General features: G+C 41.1%; 1 protein-coding gene across 2 annotated transcripts in view; it reads right to left on the reverse strand.

Annotated features, from left to right (window-relative positions):
* CTNNAL1 (catenin alpha like 1) overlaps positions 1-25,716 on the reverse strand; it is a 214,956-nt gene that overhangs the window by 113,608 nt on the left and 75,632 nt on the right. For both annotated transcript variants that reach the window (XM_083188427.1, XM_083188428.1), the window contains exon 2: positions 10,659-10,848. In XM_083188427.1, the coding sequence (XP_083044553.1) occupies positions 10,659-10,848 (190 nt within the window). The remainder of the gene's footprint in view (positions 1-10,658; positions 10,849-25,716) is intronic.

The following is a 25,716-nucleotide window of genomic DNA, read 5'->3' on the forward strand; positions in this document are numbered from 1 at the left end:
CCAGCAGCGGAAAAAGGGATTGTTATTGTATGAAATCCTGACTGACACCCTGCTTGCTGTTGATGAGAGAAAGTGAACATGAGCCAGTGGAGTCAGCAGACCTCCAAGTTATCTAGGGAATGCAGCAGCCTGATTTCCGGACTCTACTACTGTAAGGGGAGTACTGAGGCAAGCAGCATTCTGGGGATTCTAGTCACAAATACACTTACATTTTTACTAGTTTAGACCTTCTTTGTGGGTAAAAAAAAGTGCAAATACATGCAATATGTTCACAGGCAAAAAATAGTTTCAGCAGCAGTTTTTCAACCAGCCCCCTGCTGGCTTGTCTGTGCGTCCTTCCTTCCAGACATGTTACACAGAATTTTCACATTGCCGTTCTGTTAGTTCCAAAGGCATTATTCTTAATATATATTTACAAGGTATTCTTGCAGCACTTACAGCTCTCTACGTCTAAGCAAACCCCATTCTCTCATCTTCCAGCTTCAGGTTATATCTACATGGAATTGTTATCAGGTTTTCTGCCAAGTGACAGGCAGGCTGCCATTCTTTTTACAGCATACATAAATATTTTGTTTTCTTTTTTAAAGAAATAAATGAAGATATTATTTATAGACCTATATATGGCAAGCTGAAAATAAGGTTCTTGTGGGGCATGTGGCTACCTCATATCCACCGTCTGAAGAGCCAAGGCCAGTACAAATTCGGAAAGGGGGAATGGCCACGCCCCCTTTCCTATACTTGGAAAGGGCAGTGTGAGACTCAAAAAAAAGGTTCAGACCATATAAAAAAAAAAGAAAAAAAAGAAAAAAACTGTACTGTACCTGCCAAAAAGGTACGAAATGGTATGTATCCAGATACATGTTGTTTGTGGGATGTGTGAACATTAGTATTTTCACGAGTCATCACATTTACATAACGCTATTCTACACAATCAGTTAATATATATTGATAAACAATAAAATAATGTTTACAAGGTACTACACTTTTAGACCAGCAAGCCCAGTTCGCACACAAGATTTTGGACTTGGCTCCATGCCGGGTGCGACCTGACTTGTGACCCTTTTAGTATTTTTCTACTATCATTGGTATTGATACACCTTATTTTTGGGGTTTATTATACACGGAATGTGTGTAGAAACATGTGTCTAGGGTGAAGACACACAAAAATACCTTGATGCGTATGATTCCATCTATAGGAGTGTGGTACACCATTGTGGTGAGTGTGGTGTGCCATTCATACAGTGCCCAAAAGAGACTTCTGAGCACATAGTGAGCTTGGGAACGGCCCTTCCTTCAGCTTTCTACATGGTTGGCACCATATAACTAAACCCCCGAAAGAGACCCTTACACATGGGTGATCACGGTGAAGCATGTGAGTGGGATACGCACGACTCCTTTTTTTTTTGGGGGGGGGGGGGGGGGTACAATGCACATGTATATGCAGTCCTACCATATATCCATAATCCAAGATTTGGTATCCTTAATTATATTAATAAAGATATAAATAGTAAGGATAATACACCATTTAAGCATCCATGAAAAGGTTAATATCTATTTAGAGAGATTTTTCGTAAGTGACCATGTAGTATTTTCGAAGACTTTCATAACAGAGCTAGAAATTTCTTCTGGTAAATAAACTAGATATAGTTCCCATTTATTGCTAAAGGTTTTAACCCCCTTCTCAACATCATAGCATGCAGTACATCTGTCATAATGGAGATATACCAATAACTCAGATTTCAGCAATTCAACAGATGGGCTTGTCTTTTCCAACCAATGCCTCAAAACCAATGACCTGGCCAGAGTGGTCAGTGTTGTTAAGAAGGGTAGTGATTTAGTTTGGACCATATCTGGGTGCCATGGTGTGAAGTCAGCCAATAAGAATGGTCTCCACGAAAATTGAAGTTTGATCTTTGTAATTGAATAAAATTGTGGACTTTATACCAAAAACGTTTTATCTTAGAGCATAGCCAAATGTTATGTATAAATGTGGCCGAAGAGGTAGAACACTTTGGACAAGTAGCAGAAGCAGAATTATGGCAATGACTCCATTGCGCCTGAGAAATATAGGCTCTGTTGAGAAACTTTACGTGTATTTCTTGTAATGTGGCCGACTTCGACACATTAGGGAATTGCTGGAGAACATCATCTGGTGATGGGAAATCGGGGAAATCCCGTGACGACCATAATCTGCCCTATCGTATTTTAAATTTTGTAATCTCTGCTGATTGAAATAGGGAATTTAAAGGGGTGGGGGTTATGCGGTGTAGTAGATCGTCAACATGTTTTGTTTTAATATTTTGTTTTATATATCACGGAATCCACTACATTCAACTGAAAAAGTGGAATCAAACAAGGATAATTTTCTTTTGGATACCCCAACATTCCTTAAGTCACAAGGAATGTATTGTATAAGAACCATTTATGTTAAAAGGGTATTAGAGAGTGTATATTTTATGTGAACAAGTATACCTGTTCCAAAATCAGCCATGCATTGGTCATAAAATGCGAAAAATCTGACATGTTACATTCTGGCTTTGAAAAATGACAGGAAGGAGCTGATTGGCTGAGTGTTTATCACTTTCCACTTTTTCACTTTTTAAAGCTTGATACATCTGGCCCACACTCACTACAAGGGGAGTTTTCAATCTCTGTCGACATCTTGATTTTGTCGAGAAACAATTATTTTTCGACAGAAAAAGTAGTCGTATTGCTTTAGGACACAGGTCTTCAACCTGTGGCCCTCCAGATGTTGTGGAACTACATGTCCCAGCATGCCCTGACAGTTTTGGCATGCTCTTATAGGAAAAAAATGTGGCAATGCATGTTGGAACATGTAGTTTCACAACATCTGGAGGGCCATAGGTTGAAGACCCATGCTTTAGGATATTCAATCCTTTATTTCCTAGCTGTCAAATCCACTTCGACTGTTTTTAATTTCTCTCGACTGTCGTTACTTCTTATTTTCAACTTTTTAACCGTTTTGTCAAGTTGGAATTTAGAAAATTGTAAATTTGTCTAATTAGATTTGACATTTTTTAGTCATGATTATGGCAATTTTAACTAGACAGTTTTTTCTGCCAGGAGCAGTCTACGTATGTCAACATTTTTTAATGATTTGTATTCTCTGATCTCTCCACAGTCCTACCCGGATCCTGGTCCTGGTCTTGGTCCCTGTTCTGAATCTAGTTTTGGTTCAGGTTTGACAGGTGACCAAAACAAAACCAATTCAACTCAAAAGTTTGGCAGCTTACGACCAGTATCAAGCCGCAAATTGCAGTGTGGTTGTTGGCATATCTACACAGTTACAACTCGCCCTCTTTGCATCTAATTTAATTAACCCCACTTTTTCCCCCATAGCTCATCTTTTATTCACTAATAATGTTATCTCTAATAAATTGCAACAATTTATATAGAGAATAATATTAATACATTTCATGTAACTCACACCTACAATTACCAATAAATAGGATAATATAAACTAAAGGATATAATACTAAAACAGCAGGTTATTAGTAACTTCTGAAACCCAGGGCCGGATTATAATGGGGGCACAAGGGGTCAGAACCCCTGCACCCCCCCCTCTATCTAGGGGCCCCCTGTGGTTAGCATGTATTTAAAAAAAATGTAGCTAATGGTTTTGTGCATGGAAGTGGGGTAGTGCTGCAGCTTCACCTATCTGCCAATGTGACAATGATTAATGGTGCTGAGCATAAGGAGTCAAGGCACACTGACTTCACAAGTGTGCAGTGCATTACTGGGAGTTGACTAAGTCCCATAAGACTTTGCACAAGAGGTCAGAGGCTGAGTGGCTTGTACTGAGCTCTGCTTGGTGGAGCTCATCACATGCTTCTCAGGCCCATGAAGGATTGCAGCAGTAGCTGCCTTGTTATGGGAGGGTTTTTAATCAGAGACAGCGCTGAGCCTATCAGGGCTCCAACAGAGTAAGGTACTGAGGGACCAACACATGCAGAGTGTGTGTGTGTATATATATATATATATATATATATATATATATATATATACATATACATATACATATACATATACACAAATACAGGGACTCAACACTCTCCATAATGAACTAACTCACCTTAGTATACAATTAATCAAATAAATAATGGGGTTTTAGTTCATGAATTGATCAATGCATTTAAGCTTGCAGCCCATCGCCAAGGGACCCCATTTCACTGCAAGTCCTACACTAGCATTTGTTTCTCAAGAGCCTGTCAACTGCTGACACATCATAGCTTAAGTAGACATGTGTTTTTTCCTGGTTTAAAGCTCACCTGCCAAGTGCCTTATGGCTTTTAAAGATGAGGCAGTCACCTAACACAACACCTGACTTAGAATTAAAGAAACAAATGCTAGTGTAGGACTTGCAGTGAAATGGGGTCCCTTGTCGATGGGCTGCAAGCTTAAATGCATTGATCAATTCATGAACTAAAACCCCATTATTTATTTGATTAATTGTATACTAAGGTGAGTTAGTTCATTATGGAGAGTGTTGAGTCCCTGTATTTGTATTTATTAGAGCATGTGGTCCCAGGCCACTTTCACCCCAACCTGGGAATGGCGAGTGCTGTTTGCACCCCATTCGCAGGGATGGCGAGTGTTGTGGTACTCTGTATGTGTGTATATATGTGGGTTAATTTTTATTAACCTTTGTTACTGTGATCATAGCTTTCTCTTTCACCCCAGATGAGCTAATTTATCTGTAACCTGTTACAGCTGCCCCTTTAATTCTAAGTCAGGTGTTGTGTTAGGTGACTGCCTCATCTTTAAAAGCCATAAGGCACTTGGCAGGTGAGCTCTAAACCAGGAAAAAACACATGTCGGTACTTATGTATTATCTGGGCTCCCATGTTAAATGCACTCCATTTTTTCATACCCCTACTATCCAACTACGCTTGGAGTTGATTTTATATAGTGTGGCGAGCGCAGCGAGCCACCGTGCCCGAAGCGTGGCGAGCGCAGCGAGCCCCGCGAGGGGACGCGGTCTCATAAGAAAAACGGGAGCCCAGATATTACATAAGTACCCACATGTCTACTTAAGCTATGATGTGTCAGCAGTTGACAGGCTCTTGAGAAACAAATGTTAGTGTAGGACTTGCAGTGAAATGGGGTCCCTTGGCGATGGGCTGCAAGCTTAAATGCATTGATCAATTCATGAACTAAAACCCCATTATTTATTTGATTAATTGTATACTAAGGTGAGTTAGTTCATTATGGAGAGTGTTGAGTCCCTGTATTTGTATTTATTAGAGCATGTGGGTTACAGGCCACTTTCACCCCAACCTGGGAATGGCGAGTGCTGTTTGCACCCCATTCGCAGGGATGGCGAGTGTTGTGGTACTCTGTATGTGTGTGTGTGTATATATATATATACACACACACACACACACACATGCATACATACACACATACATACATACACACATACACTTATTTTAAACCCCCCCCTGCAGTTGACCATTGACCAAGTTTATACTGCTCTTACTCTGTGTTTTGACAGTGTAATATTCCCCCTTTCTAAAGTGCCCTGGGCCCCCGGAGGCTTAATCCAGCTCTGCTGAAACCACATATGCACATGAGCAATACCAAGCTAACTATGAGCCACTACGATAAATGTGTCATTAAAACAATATGGTTTGGTGCTCAGTACAGCTCTTCATTTTTATAGTGTTCATTGGGTCACAAAGAGAGCCCAGCCTCCGGCTAACCCCCACAACCATCCATCCTCTCCAGGCATGAAATGCTGAAAAGTAATTCATGCAGAATGCCAGAGCTGTTTGCCTTAGAATTATCAGAAAAGCCACATCTTAGCTGTTGCATTAGTAATGAATGATGTACAAATAATAAATGATGGCACACACAGAAAGGTTTGCCATGGCTGTGGATCTATTTACACAAGCGCTAACAATGAAGGGAAGAGACTCTGATAAAGTGTTACAATACAGATGGTGTACTTGTGTTTAGCAACCTGATGAATACAATACTTCACAGGCCCCTCTCCTTTGCTATAAAAGGAAAAAAGAAAATAGACTACATTTACACACAATGATAGATCTTTTGCAACTGACTGCTGGAAGACAAGGTGACATGGGGCCATTACATTATACATTGGGCCAGATGTTCTAAGCCTTAAAAAGTGATAAAATGGAGAGAGATAAAGTACCAGCCAACCATCTCCTAACTGTCATTTTTCATACATAGGGCCAAATGTATTTAGTCTTTACAAAAGATAAAGTGGAGGGTTACGAGCACAGCCTGTAACATGGCAGTTAAGAGCTGATTTGCGGGTCCTTTATCACTCTCCACTTTATCTCTTGTTAAGGCTTCATATATCTGTCCCACATCCTGTAATATGGCTGGGTACATAATATGTAAATCTCCTCCACACTAGCGATTTCCTAAACTTCAGATCCTCTAAGCCGAAAACAGATCCAGAAGATTAAGAATCAGATCTTGTAGCCAGGTACTGCCACACACAGGCCACTGTGGTGCCTTAGTCACATACCTCCCAAATGTCCTGTTTTTTGCGTAATGGTCCCACGTCCTGCCCCAGGCCGGCAGTATCCTGCGGCGGGGGGTGGGGCAGTTGCAAGTCCCTCCAATGCGCACAGCGTCTATTCAGCGTCGCAGAGGGTGTAAAACGGGGGCGAGGCATGATAGTGGGTCATTTGCATAGGCCGCACCCTCATTAGCAAAGACCACACACCCTTTTCGGGCACGTGCGTGGCTCCGCCGCGCAAGTGTCCCTTTTTGGCTGCTTAAGAAGTTGGGAGGTATGCAGTCAGGATTAATGTTAATCATTGTAATACTGATAGGGGTCCAGAGCTGCTGCTCTCGGATATGGAAAATTGGCTTGCAGCAGCCCAAATAACACTGGTCCTCTTCCCATACACTCAGTTCTAAAGGGTTCATTTAAACTATGCATAAAGCTACGGTCTTTGTTCCAGCAATACCTTCTCCTGCCCTAAGCACAAGAAAGTGATCCTGAACCTTGCTGGGACCTGCTGGTTATTACTTAAAAGAAGTCCTACAACACCTGCACGGTGTGGGAGAATACTTTCTGTCTACAATACTAATAGGGTTATTTTTCTTTAAAAGGTAACCCAACTACATAGACCGGTATCTGGGAGCATGTCTGAAGCACATTTCAAGCAGTCAAATACTTCAAATATTTGTTTAGTTATAGATAAGAAGAAAGTACATAATGTCCCTTTACAATAATAATTACATATTGACTATAGGTGACCATGTACAATGGTATTTTGACAGTCAATAAGATCATTGTTCCCTTACCTGGCAGGAAATGGAAGTATCTATGGGCCCTAGTAAAGTGCTGATCCCTATCAAATTCCATTGGTGTCAGTTAAGATATGTAATACATTCTGTCAAATCTCAAACATCATTAATGGTGCTATATCAGATCTTTCATGGTTGTGTGTAGGGATGCCAATCCCGGGGCATTTTTTCAATCCCGGGAATCGGGATTGAAAAATGCTCAATCCCGGGATTCCCGGGATCCCGGGATTGGCATCCCTAAAAGAAAATCGCCCCTGTCCCCCTTACTTTAGTGCGGTGGAGCGGGCTGGCGGCGGCTGTCCCCCAGGAGTGGTGGAGCGGGGCTTGCAGCGGCTGTCCCCCATGAGTGGTGGAGCGGGGCTGGCGGCGTCTGTCTGGCGGCGGCTGTCCCCCAGGAGTGGTGGAGCGGGGCTTGCAGCGTCCGTCCCATGAGTGGTGAGCGGGGCAGGTGGTGGCTGACAAAGAGGAATGCTGTGTGCGGCCGTGGCCCGTGAGTGTGTTCTAGCGCCGGAGGTGCAGCACTGCGGCCTGCGCAGCGTGACCCATAGGTCACGCGGTCACGCTGCGCAGGCCACAGCGCTGCACCTCCGGCGCTGAAACCCGCTCGTCACCCCTCCCCTCCAGTCAGTGTCACGGACACTCTCCCCGTCTGACCCCTCTCGGCCGTACCCCGCGTCGGTAACAGCCGGGCAGCGTCTGAGCGTGTGCTCAGACGCTGCCCGGCAATAGACTGTACAATCCCGAAATCCCGGGATTGGATAGTCCAATCCCGGGATTCAAATCCCGGACATTTTGGGGCCAAATCCCGGGATCCCGCCGATCCCGATCCCGGGATTGGCCACCCTAGTTGTGTGTCAGAAGTGAATAATAAAAGCTCTGTGAGACCTATATTATGTGTGTATTACCTGACCTTCCAGATAGGAGTCTGTATCTTGTATGTTGTGGAGTTCCAAGCACCTTTAACTGTGGAATTGATTTTTCAAGACAATTTCTGCCTGTACCCTAAGCACTATTCTATTCTCTTGCAGTTGAACGCAGTGTCCCTCCATCCACAAACTCTCTGCTTGCTACCAGGGGCAAACTGACCGGAAGTGACACATTGTAAAAAGTAAGCTGTTCCAAGTACCAATGGCAGGATACTGCGAGAAGTGGTTATAGGTGCTGGGGTTTAAACAAGTTATAAAAGGTGCTGCCATAGGAGCCTTATGGTCATAGCGAATAACCCACCCAACACAGCAGTATGTCAGTAACAGGCAATTTCTGATTGCGAGAGGGAATACCTACAACCTAGGAGTGATAAGGTATGCCTGCTCAGTTTAATTAAGTAGAGTAACCTCCTTATTGTTGGAGTTGGAGAGTGCTACTGTGCATACTCCGTACTTCCCTACAGGGAAAACTCATATACCTAACCAAGATGTCCACAACCCTATTAATGCGCATGCACGGTGCCATCTTGTCACTTTGTTAGACTCCCGCAAGAGAAGATAAATGTTAACTTATCTTGAGGGAGACTTGTAGATTACTGATATTATACGGATCCCGATTGTTAAATGCCCGACAATTGAGATCTCTATTTACAGGGCTATTCATCCTCATTGGGGTCCACGACCCCCATAGAGGGATAATAGAACCTGCGGTGAGCGCAGCAAGCCCATCGGTCAAGATACTGATGTCCTATACTTACCGTCAGAATTCTCACTGTTGGACCAGCATACCACACCCATATATGTAGCATTGCACACCAAAAGAAGTGTGCATGTTTTCTTCCTTCATGAACCCATAATTGAGCTCACAAAAGGCCTCTGGAGAACCATGAACTTCTATGACAAGAGTGGTTGGTGACAACATGAGAGTTTGGACTGACTGAACTGCTTTTGGGGAGGGAGCACCACTTTGAACCACTTTGCAGAATTTCAGTGTGGGAGATGGTCCCTGGAAGATGAGTGCTGTGGTCGATCTACATCCAACATCAAGAGACTGTGGATTAGTCAGTCAAAGAGAAACCTCAACAGAAGCCATCCTCTTGATAATACATAAAAATCTTTGTCTGACTGAACAAGGTTTGTGTATAATGGGTGCCCCATCAGCTTACTCATGAGCAGAAGGAGGCTTGGGTGACTTAGTGCTGAAATATGATGTCCAGGCCTTATGGCAGTTGCTGTAGATGTGAGCTTGGTATAGCCAAGGAGATGTGGCGTTTTTTTTGTGTGGCCAAAATCACTAGTGCAGCAGCGCACCATCACTGGGTACTAGTATGTCTACCATTGCAGACATATTATTACCATTACCATAGCAAAAGTGCTGGAAGTCAGGCATCGTTCAATAACTCATGCTCATGGTGCCCTTCTCCGTCACGACAAAGCACCCACCCACAAGTCCAGGAAAGAGGTTGGTTTTTTAGGCCATGAACACATCCTTGATGTTCTGCCATACAGTCCAGACCTGGACTCCCGTGACTACTTCATGATCCCATAAGACGTGTGGGATTTGTTTAAGTCACCAAAAGCTGCAGTGAAGACCTACAGCACATCCAACATGTAGAAGACATACTGTACTTGCTTCAGACTGGTTTAGCTACTTCCCCAAGTGGTTTCAGCACATGCAGCTTTGCATAGACTGTCCTGGCGAAAATGTAATGTTAACTTTGTTTGTAAATATAATACTTTCTGTGCATCCAGAAACTTATTGCACACCCATTGTAGTTCCACCCATTACAGCTTTGTGTTCATGCATTCTTATAGTGAAATGCCCACTAAACACCTTCATGCATAGATTTCATAGGATAACCCATCCTTGCTGTACAAAATTACAAATATATGCCTGATAAGGTCTGTCCTTCTCTAACATTAACCCATCGAACATTTGCAATGCAATCAGCCGTTGAGCCTTTCTTGAGAATCTTATAGATTGGCAGCAAAGCCTTTGGATCTTTGCCTATTTACTATTTGTTGCATGAAATGATCTAATATACTTTTTAAAACCATATTAGAACAAAACGTTATTTTGGGATTTTTGCCTAGAAACTATTTAAACCATTGGGAAATTCAACATTTCTGACACAAAGCGTTAGTCCAAGGTAAATATGGTTGTTTTTTCCATGTGTTGTGCCCAAACCTACTGTAGGACTTTTAATAAAAAAAAAAATGATTCTGTCAACAGTTGATCACTTCTATGCAGAAGGTCTTTTATTACCAAAAGACCCCCTGATTCAAACAGCTTTTATTGGATTTGGAAAGTTGGCAGCTGTTCCTGGGTGATACATTTTATTTGATAACCACTTATTTGTAACAGCCTAGACTAGCAGAGCTATAGGAAGTATATCATACATAGCGATAGTGTCATCTTACCAGCTCTTGTTGCCTCACCACAGGCAAAACACATTTCTTCTTTGAGCTCTCTGTTCTCATTCCCTATGGTTTCTCCCACTGCCACAAATCTCCCCACAGCCTGGTTCACCGCTTGGCCGACACGTTGAATTGCCTGTAATGTCTTCTCAGATTTCTTTGGTTTCTCTTTATAGTTAATAAGGGTTGTTATCTAGGATAAAAACAAAAGTAAACACCTCAGGACAAGCAACATCACACAAACAATGTTGTTATCAAACATGTTCATGCGTCTCTATTAAAACTATTTGTATGGAGTATTTACTCACTACTACATATGACCTCATTTTTACTATTCATTAATTGCCACCAGAACTCCTTTGTGTGATTATGTTGTAACTCACTGCATCACTTTACTACTAAAAGCAGTCATAAATCATTTGCAAGATATGACAGTACACTGAACATAAGATTCCAAACAGCATGCAACGAAGCAGAAAATAGTTCACTGTACTAAAACATTTATCACTGAGCACATTTTTAAATACCTACAGATATGAGAAAAATGAAATAGCAGACTATTGGCTTCCGTATTTATAGATGTTAACTGACTTTGCTTATTAACTCAAACTTCAAGATACACTGATACATACTTCCCAACTGTCCCGCTAACCGGGGGAACGTCCCAGTTTTTGGGGATGTTCCCGCATCTCGCCCGGTGCGGCCTTTGTCCTGCAGTGGAGGGGGGGGGGGGGGGAGTTGGGAGTCCACCCCAGTCTAAAGAGAATAGAAGCTGTGCGCAGATAGGTTGAGCTCGATGAACTAACGTCTTTTTTCAGCCTTATTTACTGTTACTATGGTACTATGTATGCATGCGCACAGTGTCTATTCATCGTTGCAGAGCGTCAAAAAACGTGGCGTGGCCTTAGGACGCGTCATCCTGTGAGGCCATGCCCCCTTTTCACAGGCCGATCCTGTAGCAGAAAAAGTTGGGAGGTATGCTGATGCATAGCATAAATAATTGCATAGACTCTACAGTAAATCAGTACTTTCACAAGATGAGGAGACCTAGCTGTCCCTGAGGACTAAGGGCGGGATGTACTAAGCTTGAAAAATCATAAAATGGAGAGTGATAACCAGCCAATCAGCTTCTAACTGCAATGTCAAAGGCTGGGTTTGGAAAAGGACAGCCAGGAGCTGATTGGTTGTTGGTTTACCACTCTTCATTTTATTACTTAAGTCTTCGTACATCTCACCCTGCATTTCTTAAGTCCTTATAAGTTTCCCTTCCTACAAAGAAAAAAAAAAAATTTATTTGAAACAATAAGTTTTTTTTTTTAAGACAGTTATTTAAGGTGCCTAACGTCAGCCCTGCTGCATAGCTAACCAGGTAATCATCCTAGCAACCATGGCATTTGTAATGAAGGACTGAGCGATATGTCGCTGCATCCTCTATTACTAATACTGGTGTGTATCCAGTATCAGATATGTCGGCCTGCTAGCTGACATTTGAGATAGTTACACATCACGTAGTGTTACCAAGGGTAAGCACTTTCACACCTTTTAAAATTGCAATTGGGAAATGTAGTTCCAGGCGAAAGGTGCAAATTGCTGTTGCCAATGGCATTAAAATGGCACCCCATCTTGCACCATTTGCTTGGCCAGATATGCAGAAGAGTGTTCTCTATGCTCTGAGGCAGCAAAATATTTTATATGAAATCTGTGTACCATATAGTGCAGCCATTATCATACGGATTCAGCTGGGCAGACAATTTCGCCTGAAATTGAATTTTCCTCAATATATTGTAAATAATTAAAATATAAATAGTGGGAATCCACTTAAAGAGCGATTTAATAAAAGAAGTCCTTTATGATTTTGGTCTTGTAGTGCAACGGCTTCCTACAACGCATTCTGGATAGCCATCTAAAAACTGATCACATGATCTGAATTAGTGCACCTTTTACATTGCTACTGTAAAGAAATAAAAAGGCCTAGCTACTAAAAAATGTTTTTATTAATTGCGGTGTTCAATCAGATGAGGATTTGTCTTTTTTTTCTGGCAAAATGAAAAGCATTTAATGCAGGGAGAGAATAAAATAAAGATGCTATGCAAAAATTGTATTCCTTAAAATGTGTAGTTCAATGTTTCTCTTTATCTAAAATCAAAAGACGGACTGCATTGCAATTATAGGAAAGTATTATGTTTTCATGCTTCATTAGAAGGTGCTGATGCAATGAAATCTCTATAAAATACGGATATAAATAAGTTTTCTTTAGTAGACAGGCTCAGATTAAGGAGCCCATACTTTCCAAATTCTGTGTTTGTAATTGCACAGTGGAGGCAGAGAACATCTCTCAATCCCTTTTTTCATACTTGATCCTAATCAGCTATTATTGGGCTAAAAGACAGCAACGAAAGTTCCAATTGTCATTCCTGGTAGCATTGCACATATGATTCTTTAATCACATCCCTCTGCATGGATTTTGGTGGCTTCAAAGCTGGTAAATTATTGGTTTGCTGAGAAATATGAATCATTTTTCACCCACAACATCCATATTCCAGTGTACAAATAGTTCTATCGCTTCCGATGGAGCTATGAAAAATAAACAAAGAACTCAACAACATGGGATTTTTTTTTATTAAATGCGCAGATATGAGCCTATAAAAAGGTGCACTTGGATGTGATGACCCCCCACCAAGAAACTTTGGTATGTGGTTTGTATGCGATACTAGTCTGAACGCTTAGAAATGGGGATTAAACTGCCCCATTTGTATGCCCCTTTAGAATTAACATGCTCTTTTAGTTTTTGTAATGAAACCAACTTGACTGACCCAAGCTATAAACACTGCATTTAATTCTTACCATGCACACACAGCACTCCAAATGGAAGGTCAAAATTAAAGTTTTCATCATACACAAAAGAAGTACTAAAGTGTTAATAAGTCTTTGTTAGGGTTAAGAAGCCTTACCAAGTGTTAAGAAGCTTCTTAACTCTTACTACCAATTAACACTTTTCTTAAACTGTTGTGCTACTTTGAGGTGACTTATGATGATTTTTGGAGTGCAGCCTTGCACCGGCCCTGTCTATTGCTATATCTAGTTGCTGCTCAGCAGGGGGGGGGTGATGTGGCCGCTGCCACCGAGTTGGGGGGGGGGGTGTGAATCACCCACCGCCGAGTCCGGGAGTGGGGTGATGCGGCCGCCGCCGCTCCATGGGAGGGAGAGTTGAGCCAGCCGTGTCACTCTACAGGGGTGTGGGGGGATTTAAGACCAGCCCCACCGCTGCCACTCCCCTGGCTCCACGGGGAGGGGGGGGGCCTGCTCCCGAGTGCCACCCTCCAGTGGCCAGCATCCCTAGGCAAATGCCTAAAGCTGACTAGTGGTGGCGCCGGCCCTGGAAATAGCAAGCCCCAATACTCAGAGAAGCTTTGACATATGGTGTGGGGGCTTGCATTTACATATATAAGTAACCAAGATCTCTTAATCCTACTGCCATGTGGATTTTAAATCAGTTACTGATATCATTGTGTGCTGGCGGAAACCATTTTTTTTTTTTTTACCTCGGCATAACGCCTTCCTTTTACGCACCACAGTGATATCCCTAAACTGACTGTCTGTCAGGGCGGGATGTACTAAAGGGAAAATGCGGTAAAACAGGGGTTTTACCGCATTTTCCTATGTACCATTAGCCGTCCGCCCCGTCTCCGCCTGGCAGGGTATCGCCTCCCTCTGGGTGGCGATACCCTATAGAAGCCTATGGGCTTCTATCGCCGCCTGACGTCCGCCGTCTGCGTGCCCCCCCCCCGTCCTCCTGATCTCCTCCCCCAGCAGGTGTCACAGCCGGGAGTACATCTGGCTGCAGGGGGAGGAGGAGATACAGGGGGACACTGGCAGCCGCCGGGATGTGACGGAGATCCCCGCAGAACATATCAAAGGTATCGCGGGGGTCTCCGTCACCACAACCCGATGCTAGCCGCATATGTTAGTACATATGCGGCAGCTGCCAGGCGAAGGGCGAAGATGTATATTAATACATCCCGCCCTCAGTATGTACAGTATTTTGGTTTCTCACATCTCAAAAAAATAAGCAAAAAAAGGTTATCCATTATAACAGGAATGATGTGCAGCCTCACAACGTGGAAGGTTCAGACAGAACCTGGTGGCTAGCTAAATCTGTCCGTGTGCTGTCACCTTAGCCACCACCTGCAGACCTTCCTTTTCCAGTTCATATTCTTTGTTCCTGGTGCTCTACTCCAGGCAAGCTGTATTGGCCCACAGGGGTAAAAGGGGAAGGACCCAGTGGGCCCCACTGCCTGGGAGGCACTGGGGCACAGGGGAAACCCCCAGTGGGTCCCACAACCCTCCTCTAGGTTTCAGATTGTGCACTTGAATTATACAGATGTTACCTTATAGTATACCTGTACTTCACAGGACTATGTTGTAGTCTCTAAAGTCCATTGCAGGTATTAATCTTGTTCATTATGATGAATGGACTATCCATATTTACTATATATATTTATCAAGTAAACCTCTAAGGATGGGCCCCTACCACTGCAAATCCCGTTAAGGCCCTTGATGCCTCAGTCTGACACTGACTCCAGGTGCTTTGTCCCCACTTGGCGAGCCTCTCTCCCACTCTTGCCCTCCCCCAGAACACACCCACCCCCAATGGCTCTTTTGCAACTGCCTCTCCTGCTCCCACACTTACTCCAGCAACTAGTGTTCTCTTTGAGGTGTGTCCCTTGTTCACAATGGAAGCTATTTAGAATGTGTGCTCAGGCTTCCACTGCTCACGCACTGTGGAGGGGTTGGGATCGTTTGGTCTACAGCACGTTGGTCGTGACAAGAATTAGGTAGACACTGTTAGGTCGACATGGTTGTAAGTCGACATGGGTCTAGATCTACATGGGTCTAGGTTGACAGGTCAATAGGTTGACACAAGCATTAGTTCAACAGTGTCTAGGTCGACAGTCAAAAGTTTGACATGGGGTTTTCCCCTGTTTATTTTACCTGAATGTCGACATGGACACAGTTTCCAGTGCACCGCTTCGCGCTCGCTTCCATTACACCATTAGGCTTCAATATTGCAGAATTAATTTTTCAAAATATTTAGAAAGCCTGATTTAGGAGTTATTAGTTTTATTAGGTAGTTCTATAGCTATAAAGCCAGGGCATGTCAACAGAGTTTAGTACAATATTTTATAAACTAAAAAGTAAATTATATACAGTAGCTTCATTTAAAAGATTGTTATAATGAACAACATAAGCATGGACAATGGCATATAAATAAAAATAGGTACAAATAAAAACCTAATCAATACCGAGCCAATATCAAATCCAGCATAACATGGTAATGTGACATGTCCACTGCTTTGTTTCTTTAAAAGAAAAAAGTTTGGTACCGTGTTAGCCAGTTGATAAGAAAAGTTTTATTGTTCCTCAGTGAGAAAAACAAAATAGCAATCTAGCAAATATGATACCTTTTAATGGCTAACAAAAATAAATGTAGTTAAAATGCAAGCTTTCGAGACTTCTTAGGTCTCTTCCTCAGGCATGGTATAACAAGGTGTGTGAAGAACCACATATATATACACAGCAGAGTAGGAACAAGATGTGATAGATGGACATTCTTAAGATCAAAACAAAACAAAATAACAGAATGAGCTTGTAAATTGAGTCCTTAATTGGTTTGTAGATAAGTAGTGTGAAAGTTTTATTGTCTCTAAGTTGATGACAGACCAGAGTTAGAGCTCCGATGCCCTCACTCTCTCTCGCGGCCAGATTCCTCAGATGTTGTAGTGGGCCATAAATCCCTCGGATAGATTCAGTCCTGTGTTAAGGGTGTCAAACGTTGTCATTAATTTGTATTCCCAGACCCTCCTGTCTCTTTGTGATTTGAAATTTCCTTTTAGTATAATCACTTTCATATGATCCTGATTGTGTCCTGGGCTGCAGAAATGTTTGGCCACAGGAAAGTGTGTCTTTTTTTCCTTTATTGTGTGGCGATGGGACCTCATCCTTGCCTTAAGTTTTTGTCCTGTTTCTCCCACATACAGACCCCCAATAGGACATTTGGTGCACAGAATCAGGTACACTACATTGGTAGTAGAACATGTGAATGTCCCTGGGATCTTATAGTCCTGTTGTGTGTTGGGGATCCGTACACTGTCTATTGGTCCTGGGCTGCAGAAATGTTTGGCCACAGGAAAGTGTGTCTTTTTTTCCTTTATTGTGTGGCGATGGGACCAAATGTCCTATTGGGGGTCTGTATGTGGGAGAAACAGGACAAAAACTTAAGGCAAGGATGAGGTCCCATCGCCACACAATAAAGGAAAAAAAGACACACTTTCCTGTGGCCAAACATTTCTGCAGCCCAGGACACAATCAGGATCATATGAAAGTGATTATACTAAAAGGAAATTTCAAATCACAAAGAGACAGGAGGGTCTGGGAATACAAATTAATGACAACGTTTGACACCCTTAACACAGGACTGAATCTATCCGAGGGATTTATGGCCCACTACAACATCTGAGGAATCTGGCCGCGAGAGAGAGTGAGGGCATCGGAGCTCTAACTCTGGTCTGTCATCAACTTAGAGACAATAAAACTTTCACACTACTTATCTACAAACCAATTAAGGACTCAATTTACAAGCTCATTCTGTTATTTTGTTTTGTTTTGATCTTAAGAATGTCCATCTATCACATCTTGTTCCTACTCTGCTGTGTATATATATGTGGTTCTTCACACACCTTGTTATACCATGCCTGAGGAAGAGACCTAAGAAGTCTCGAAAGCTTGCATTTTAACTACATTTATTTTTGTTAGCCATTAAAAGGTATCATATTTGCTAGATTGCTATTTTGTTTTTCTCACTGAGGAACAATAAAACTTTTGTTTCTTTAAAAATACACATATATACCATTTCTGTAGGTGTATTTAATTACAGACGAGCCACCAATGATTCACCACGTGGGCACTACACAGCTTAATTGAAAGAAACATAGCGTACAATAGTCTGTATTCCATGATATTGCTATCCTAATTTCCATTCTTCGCTAACTATAATTTTGGTGGGCGGCTTTGTGATTTTATAACAGAACCATAATCATTTCTGTATATTCAAAGAAATTGCATATAGCTGGTGTTTTCATAGAGTAATTCTAAACGGAACAAGACTCATTATTATTATTATTATTATTATTATTATATTTTTTCAATTAGCATCCATCTCTAAAACAGGCCCAAAGTTACATATGTTATTATCCTACAGACAATAATGTAACAAAAATCGTATGTGTCATTTTAAAAAGACTACAGACTGCACTTGTTTTGGCCGATATTACGGAATTACAGTACAAATCACTCTAGATTATTGTCTCATGCGGCTGATAAGCAGTTACACTTAACACTATTTACTTCACCAGTAATATACAGTTAACAATTTCCAGGTTATACAATCCTGGCTTGGACTTTGTCCACTTAAAACTGGACAATAACGGCTATATTACATACATGCACTCAGACAACTGATAACCTTTATATGAACTTTCACATGTAGGCAAAGTTCTTCTACAGTAACTATTGATTACTGCATTTGTACCCATTTTATTAATTGGGGAATTAAAATAAAAATCTTTCAATGTAAAATGATCATTTCCAAATGAAGAACATTTAAGATTATATGCTACATACCCTAAAATATATTGACACCCTTTTTTTTCTATTTAGGTTGTTTGGTCATTTCAGCCACACTTACTACTAACAAGTACAGATAAATCTGGCTCTAAGTCATGTAGTCTTCGTAGACAAACATTAGCAGAAGAATGGTTTGTAATAAAGAGCTTAGAGACTTATGGTCCATACACTGGGTGATTTTGCCTAGCGTGTATGCTGAACGATAATGGGGAAAATTGCTGGGTTGAAAATTGCTCAGTGAATACATATTTTCCCCAGGGTTGATGACTTTCCATAGCAAGATGCTATGGAAAGCTGTCCACTCTGTTGCTAATCTGTTGGTAATACCAGCAGATCAGCGTCCGGGTCAGTGATTATGTCATTGCACACTGTACACACTGGGCGAGTTTCTGTGGCTCAATCGACTAAACTGAGCTGCTCTGGGCCATTAGCATCAGCTTGCCACACTTTGCTCTGTTAGAGCTGCACCGATAAACTATAAGTGCAGTTATTATGACTTAGAACATCAGCACATCTGTGAAATGATATCACTAAGGTTCACAATACAAGATGCACGAGTTCGAAGAATGGAAAAGTTATCAGTTCAAACATTCATTATAGAGTTCCAAACTGCCTCTAGAAATAATGTCAAAACAAGAATTAATTGACAAAAGCTTTGTGAATTGGGTTTCCATGGCCTAGCACGCACACACACACACACACATCCTATATCAGCATGAGCAATGCCAAACAATGGCTGCAATCGTGTAAAGAACATCACCATTAGACTTTGGAGCAGTGGAAACATGTTCTAGAGGAACGGATCATGTGTCACCCTCCGGCAGTCTAACCTGGGTTTGGTAGATGTCAGAATAGTCATGTCAAAATACACATTACCAACTATGAAGTTTGGCTGAGGAACAATAATTGTCTGTGGCAGCATTGTTCTGGGCCCGTAGATTCAGTAAAATGGTATCTTAATTCTATAAATGTACAATGACAATATGGATAATAGTGTTTCCCACTTTGAGGCAAAGCTTTTTTTGGTGGGACAATTCTCTTATGAGCAAAGCAAGGTTTGGAGCATGTGTCACAACACAAACTGTGAGCCTGTCATTAATGTCATACTATAAAAACCCAACCTAAATAATACTATTGTGACTGAGTAGATGTTAATACCTGCAGCAATGTTCCCAAATCTACTGTTAAGAATTCTTCCATAAGTTTAGAGGCTGTAGTAGCATCAAAGGTATAGTAAAACGTCTTAATAATGCCTTTGGTTCTGCAATGTGATGTTCAACAGGCATTCTGTATGGGTGTGATGTCTGGGCATCCACAAACCTTTGCCCATGCAGTTTATGCCAGTCTAACAAGGAGCATGCAAACCAGCAAAGTTCATTCAATAAGTAAACCAAGCAAAGAACACAAAACCTACATCTATGGATCAATGTTAAAAATTCAAGGCCAACAAAGATGAAAATGTGACTTTCATGAAAGAAGAAAAAACATGAAATAGCCTAGTACCAAGCATTATTAACATTAAAATGTATGACGCTGTGGGGTTGCATTGTATATTTGGCACTTGGATGCTTCAAACTTATTAACTCAAGCTTTAATTACTCTTCATACAAGAGAATTATAATGCAAAATTTAATTCTCACTATCCAACAACTAAAAGTGGTTTGAAAGTGCATCATGCAAATGGACAAGGATCCAAAGCACATCCGCAAGTACACAACTCAAAGGCTGGAAAAGAAAATAAAAAGAGCAAAAGTCCAGATCTACCCCTTTAAGATACTGTGGCAGAACAGAATAGAGGTGTGCATACACAAAAACAGTTAACCAATAAACCAGTAAAGTGGAGTGGGACAAACTTCTCAAATATGATGTAAAAGACTGATAAACTGATACAACAAAGGAAAAGTAATAATCTCACTTCGGATTGTCCAGTGTTAAGATAGTCATACACTAGGTGAATTATAGCAAAAACGTCAATAGGCAAAATTTTGTTTATTTATAAAAACAAAAAGTTTAAGCAGCAGTACTATGTAGTTAATGAGGAAGATGGATCCTGGGTATTAACCCTCAGCAAACATATGTATACAGGCTGCCGTATCCAAATAAAAACATGCACACTCATTTTTCTTTTCTACATGTATCGGCGCACTGTGGCATCTTTTTCAAGATAAGTGTTTTTATAAACAAACTAGAAACAGAAATACACATTAGAATGGTACTAAAGACAAGAATATAGGTACTTATATGTTAGTTGGGCGCCCACTAAGCTATTTGCTTAGTTTTCCGCGTCCGCTCGCCACACTTCGGGCACGGTGGCTCGCCACACTATATAAAATAACTCCAAACCGACATGGATAGTAGGGGTATGAGCGTAGTAACTATAGTGGGTGCCCAACTAACATATAAGTACCAGAATATATATTTAAAGATAATCACATAAATGGATCATAAATGTATATCTAACTGACCACTTCAATAAGCATGTTTTCATTTACACCATATAGTAATTGGTACAATAAAGTTGTTTAATAATGAGAAACCCCTAATGATCCCTTGCAAGTTTAAATAAGTTCTTATTGCCTAGTAACCACATATCATAAAATCAATGAGGTTTTGCTGACTGAAAACCCCAAAGCATTATGGTATTGTGTTATAAAATACCCCCATTCATCACAGTGATAGATATAGATATATAGATCCCACATAAATCAAAAAGCATTACCACCATTAGGGACACTATGGGTTAGATGTACTAAGCCTTGAAAAATTATAATAAAATGGAGAGTGATAAACCACCAACCAATCATCTCCTGTCATTTGTCAAACCCAGCCTGCAGCTTGGCAATTATGAGCTGATTGGCTGGTGTTTTATCGTTCACCATTTTATCACTTTTCAAGCTTAGGATATTTTACATATAGGGGCATATGTACTAAGACACAGTATTGCGTGGCTGCAACATACAAAGTGTGAGCATGTTCTAATCAGCACTACCATGCTTAACATTATTTCTCTCAATAGTAGTTCTACAAGCCAATGCAATCATGTTCTTGTTCAGGTTGGCATATTTTTTGTTGATATGCTATGACTTGGTAAGCAATACATTGCAAAGTATATCCATAAACGTAAAAAAACATAGATTTGAAAGAGTCTTTACTTCTGTCACATGATTGCATATGCATCAGCAACACCCAGTACAGTTTCCATAACAGTTACAGATAGTGTATGTTTGTTTTATCAAACAATTTTCAAACTTGGATCACAATGGGAGTGGATGCTTAAATTCCTGCTGTCAGCATTGACTCACTACTGTTCATGTGGAAGCGAGTTGTTTTCATCTCAGTTTACAAATTTTATCACCTTGAGCTCATTTTATACAGACATAGGAACAAAGATATTTACTAGTCTACGTGTCTGACAGACAAAAATATGTCAGGAATTTTAATGCCATTAGAAAAAAGGTGCGTACTGTCTTTGCTGTGGACTTTGGAACAACAGTAAAACTAGTGGAAAAAAGTATGTAAGTATTGTGAAACATTTCCCTAGAGTAGGTCTTCCAATATACATGGTGTTACCACCACAGCCACCTCACAAACACTTCCAAGACTTTGGGACATGCCTAATGATCTAACAATTATAGAGATGGAATAAAAATGTAAGTGCCATCTTTGTGTTTCTGTTACTGTGGTAAAGAAAGCCGATTGTAAGCTCCACTGTGACAGGGATGAAGGAAGCTAAATAAGGTTTTCAGAATGTACAGAGGAGTGGAGTACATTGACAACGTATTGGCAAATACATGGGGCAAGCCAATTCACATTGCAAGGTTGTAGCTCCCAGGTTAAGTGCTGAGCTATTTAATAAGTGACAGGGAACAATGATTTAATCCATCAAGACGTTTTCCAGTGGGACCAAGCCAAAAAAAGTTTTAGAACTTAACACTTGGCTGTGCCATAAAAAATGTAATATAGAAAAAAAAACACTTGTACACTTGTATGTGCCGAAAAATGGGGGTTATTCAGACATGACTGCTGCTAATTTACATGGCAACTGATTATCAAACGACTGCGCATGCATCTGGGCTTTAACGTGCATGAGCATTGCGCAACCCTAAACAGTGACAGGAAGTCACCATTTGTGGGTGGTAATTGGCCGTTTTCAGGGAGTGGCAGGGAAAACCCAAGCAAGCCCAGACGTTTTCAGGGAGGGTGTGTGATGTCAGCTCCGGCCTTGATCAGCACAATTCTGTCACACAGGCAGCGTAGGTTCTGGGTTACGCACAGACTGGAAAAATGAATTCAATGGTAAGTGAGTTGCAAATGGATTTACTGCTGTGCGATGAGTGGCGATATTATCACAAGCCATTTGTACAGGCCAAGATTACACTCTCCAGGGCGGTGGCTATCTGGCCGTAGGCAGGGTCAGATTAACAATGCGGCAGATGGAACTGCAGCTCCAGGCCTCCACTTAAAAATATGCCCATAATCATGACAGAATGAAGATCACCAGACATATACCAACTGCCCACATGGTTGGCCATATATCCAAACAGTTTGCAGCAGGATGGTGACAGGGGGTGGGGGTTTACATACTGCCTAGCCACAGCCACCAGACTTGGTCCAGGCTGTGGCGCACCTGGCCACCTACTTTGCACTGGGAATCTAGGCTGCTGGCCACCCAGCGTGCACCACTCATAGCCGTGCTGCCTGGGACCACTGTCTAACTGCGGCCAATAGCCAGCATGGAATGGTGGAGCTTTATAGCTTAGAAATCATTATGCTCTCAGTTCCCTGGAGCCTGGGATTGAAATATTAACTGCAGCTGCCAAAACTTCCATGGCTGCCATGCACAACATCTAATCTGCATTTCATTTCAACACCTGGCTCTGGTCAAAACATTTGACACCTAGTGCCAATACTGTAGGTCCTTTCCAATATGGTGCAGCAGCATGACTGTTAACCCCTTCAGTGCAGCAACTGCCAATCTGAAATTGTTCGGGGATTTGGTCTGAATATTGAGAAGAGGACACCCTAGCACGTGCAGCGGAATGATGCATGAAAATCAATAACAACAGTATAAAAAGTTTTCACTACTTCGTTCTGTTTCATCTACCTTTCATTAGAAAATGCCTTTGCAGTAAAGTGTTTCTGAGCTTGGGTGCTCCCTCTTCTCTGGATGAATAGTGGTTTAGTAACCACCAGGATAAATATCAAAATCTAACCATCATTTACAACTTCTATTAATTTTAAACCATGGTCAATATCATGCGTCTCACTAAATGGTCTGAAATAAAGTATTGCATTTTCATAATATACTTTTTTTAGCTAGAATACACAGTATTCACACAATGAAGGAGCATTTACAATACACAAATACATTGGCAAATATTATTTTTTTTTTACTACTTTGTAACCATAGATAACTGGAAGTGACTCATATAATCTAATTCTGAAATTACTATTCATCTAAAATAAACCGGCCTGTCAATAAGCCATCGCTTTAAGCATTTCAAATTTTCCGCAAGTGCAGCAATTCTTTTTTCTAAACAGCTGTTTCCACTTAAACGCATAATAGTATGTATTTGGCGAACATCTGCCCAATCTCCTTGAACCAGCTAAGCGCAAACTGCACCTGCTGTGTACATGCTATGTAACTGTACAGTCTGGCTACACGGGCTCAGGTGCCCTATGGCTTCATCTGCTCTGGACGTAGGTTTCAGCAGCAGGAAGAGGAGTGGGACTTCATTTATTTGGGAGTTTATAAAATAAAGAGTATCTATTGCTTGGATACGGTGTACGGAGACTATCAGTTTCTAAACAAGCACATATTTGACTTGTATTATCCCCATTGCTACTTTAAAATCTAATTCGAAGTACAAAAAAGATTTCTGATACTTTCCTTAACCATGCAACACATGATCACTCTGTATGATGGACATAAATGAATGCAAAACAAAGTATGATACAATTACTAAATAATTAACAATATTAAATAGCACAGTGAGCAAAAAATAAAAAATAATAATAAATTGAGGAGACCAGCAGCTATGGCTAATTAATGCCCATGGCCCATAATACAGACATATGAATTAAAACTACAGCTGTGGCCATATAAACCTTCTACCACCAGCCCACTACATAGTTCTCCACTGTACAAAGCAGAATATACACATATTAAGAGATTCGAAATGTTACATTTTCATATTGATTGGCAAAAATGAACAAATAAAAAAAAAGAGCAGACATTAACAGCTGCATATGATTGAACCAGGATTAAAATATACAACAAAACGTAATATACCATTCTGACTGGTTCCTATGCTTATAAAAAGGACAATGAATCACAATAACAAAAACTTACTACTACAACAACCAATACAACCCCCGTCACAACAAAAACAATAAAATAATCAGTAAATGCACAAGTTTTTGTTCTACAAATATCTAGTGTTATCTATTCAATAACGAATGACAAAATGTGTCAGAATATTGTATAAGATGATGTCATTTAAAAGGACCCCTTACATTACTCAACTTCTTTGGAGGAGAAAAGACATAGCTGAACCACTTGAACCGCCCAAGAGCTAGCCAGCCAGAAGGATCAGCAAGTGCTGCTGAAGGCTGTCCGATCCGACAGATCCTACGTACAGCACTTGTGATCATGGGGCTCCGATGCTCACGAGACCGCGCATCAGATTGGATCTAAAATACATACTATTTGCCGTTTTTCACCCAATTTATTGGCCTGGTGAGGCAGAAACAGGTGAAATCGGGCAAAAAGCCAGCTTTAGACATCATATCATGACCAGCATAACATCAACACCCAACCTGATTTTCATTTACAACTACAAATATGTAAATATAAATGGTTAAGAAGAATGGGGAAAAGACAAATTATACAAATGGTAAAGTCAAAAGTAGACATCTTTAAGAACTCATCCTAGTATGCCTTTCACTTGTCCTTCTACTGATGTTATGTTCAACAAGAGTTATAGACTTGAATATCTGTAAAATTAAGATAAAAATCTCAAAGGACTGACTTCTCCCTGTCTATTTGTTCAGGCAGATACATCACTGCACTTGTTGACAACAGTGTCTAATAAAAATGGACGTGTTTGCAGGGAGAACAGATTGTCAGTAAAAAGAGCAGAGTGTGACAGGAGGTGGCAGCAATGAAAACTGGCGGTACTTGTGAGTTATCCGGGCGTCCGATTTTTTGATTGTATGCCTTAAGTTAAGGCATACAATCAGATGCGATGCGATGCGATATCGCATCGCATCGCATCGCATGCGACCATCGGATGCGATGACCCGATTTTTCCATAGGAATCAATGTTAAAATGATTCCTATGGAAAAAGGGGTCCTTTTCATACCCCTACTATCCAA

This window comes from Crinia signifera, chromosome 5 (genome assembly GCF_055691185.1).
Source record: "Crinia signifera chromosome 5, ASM5569118v1, whole genome shotgun sequence".
Classification (NCBI taxonomy): domain Eukaryota; kingdom Metazoa; phylum Chordata; class Amphibia; order Anura; family Myobatrachidae; genus Crinia; species Crinia signifera.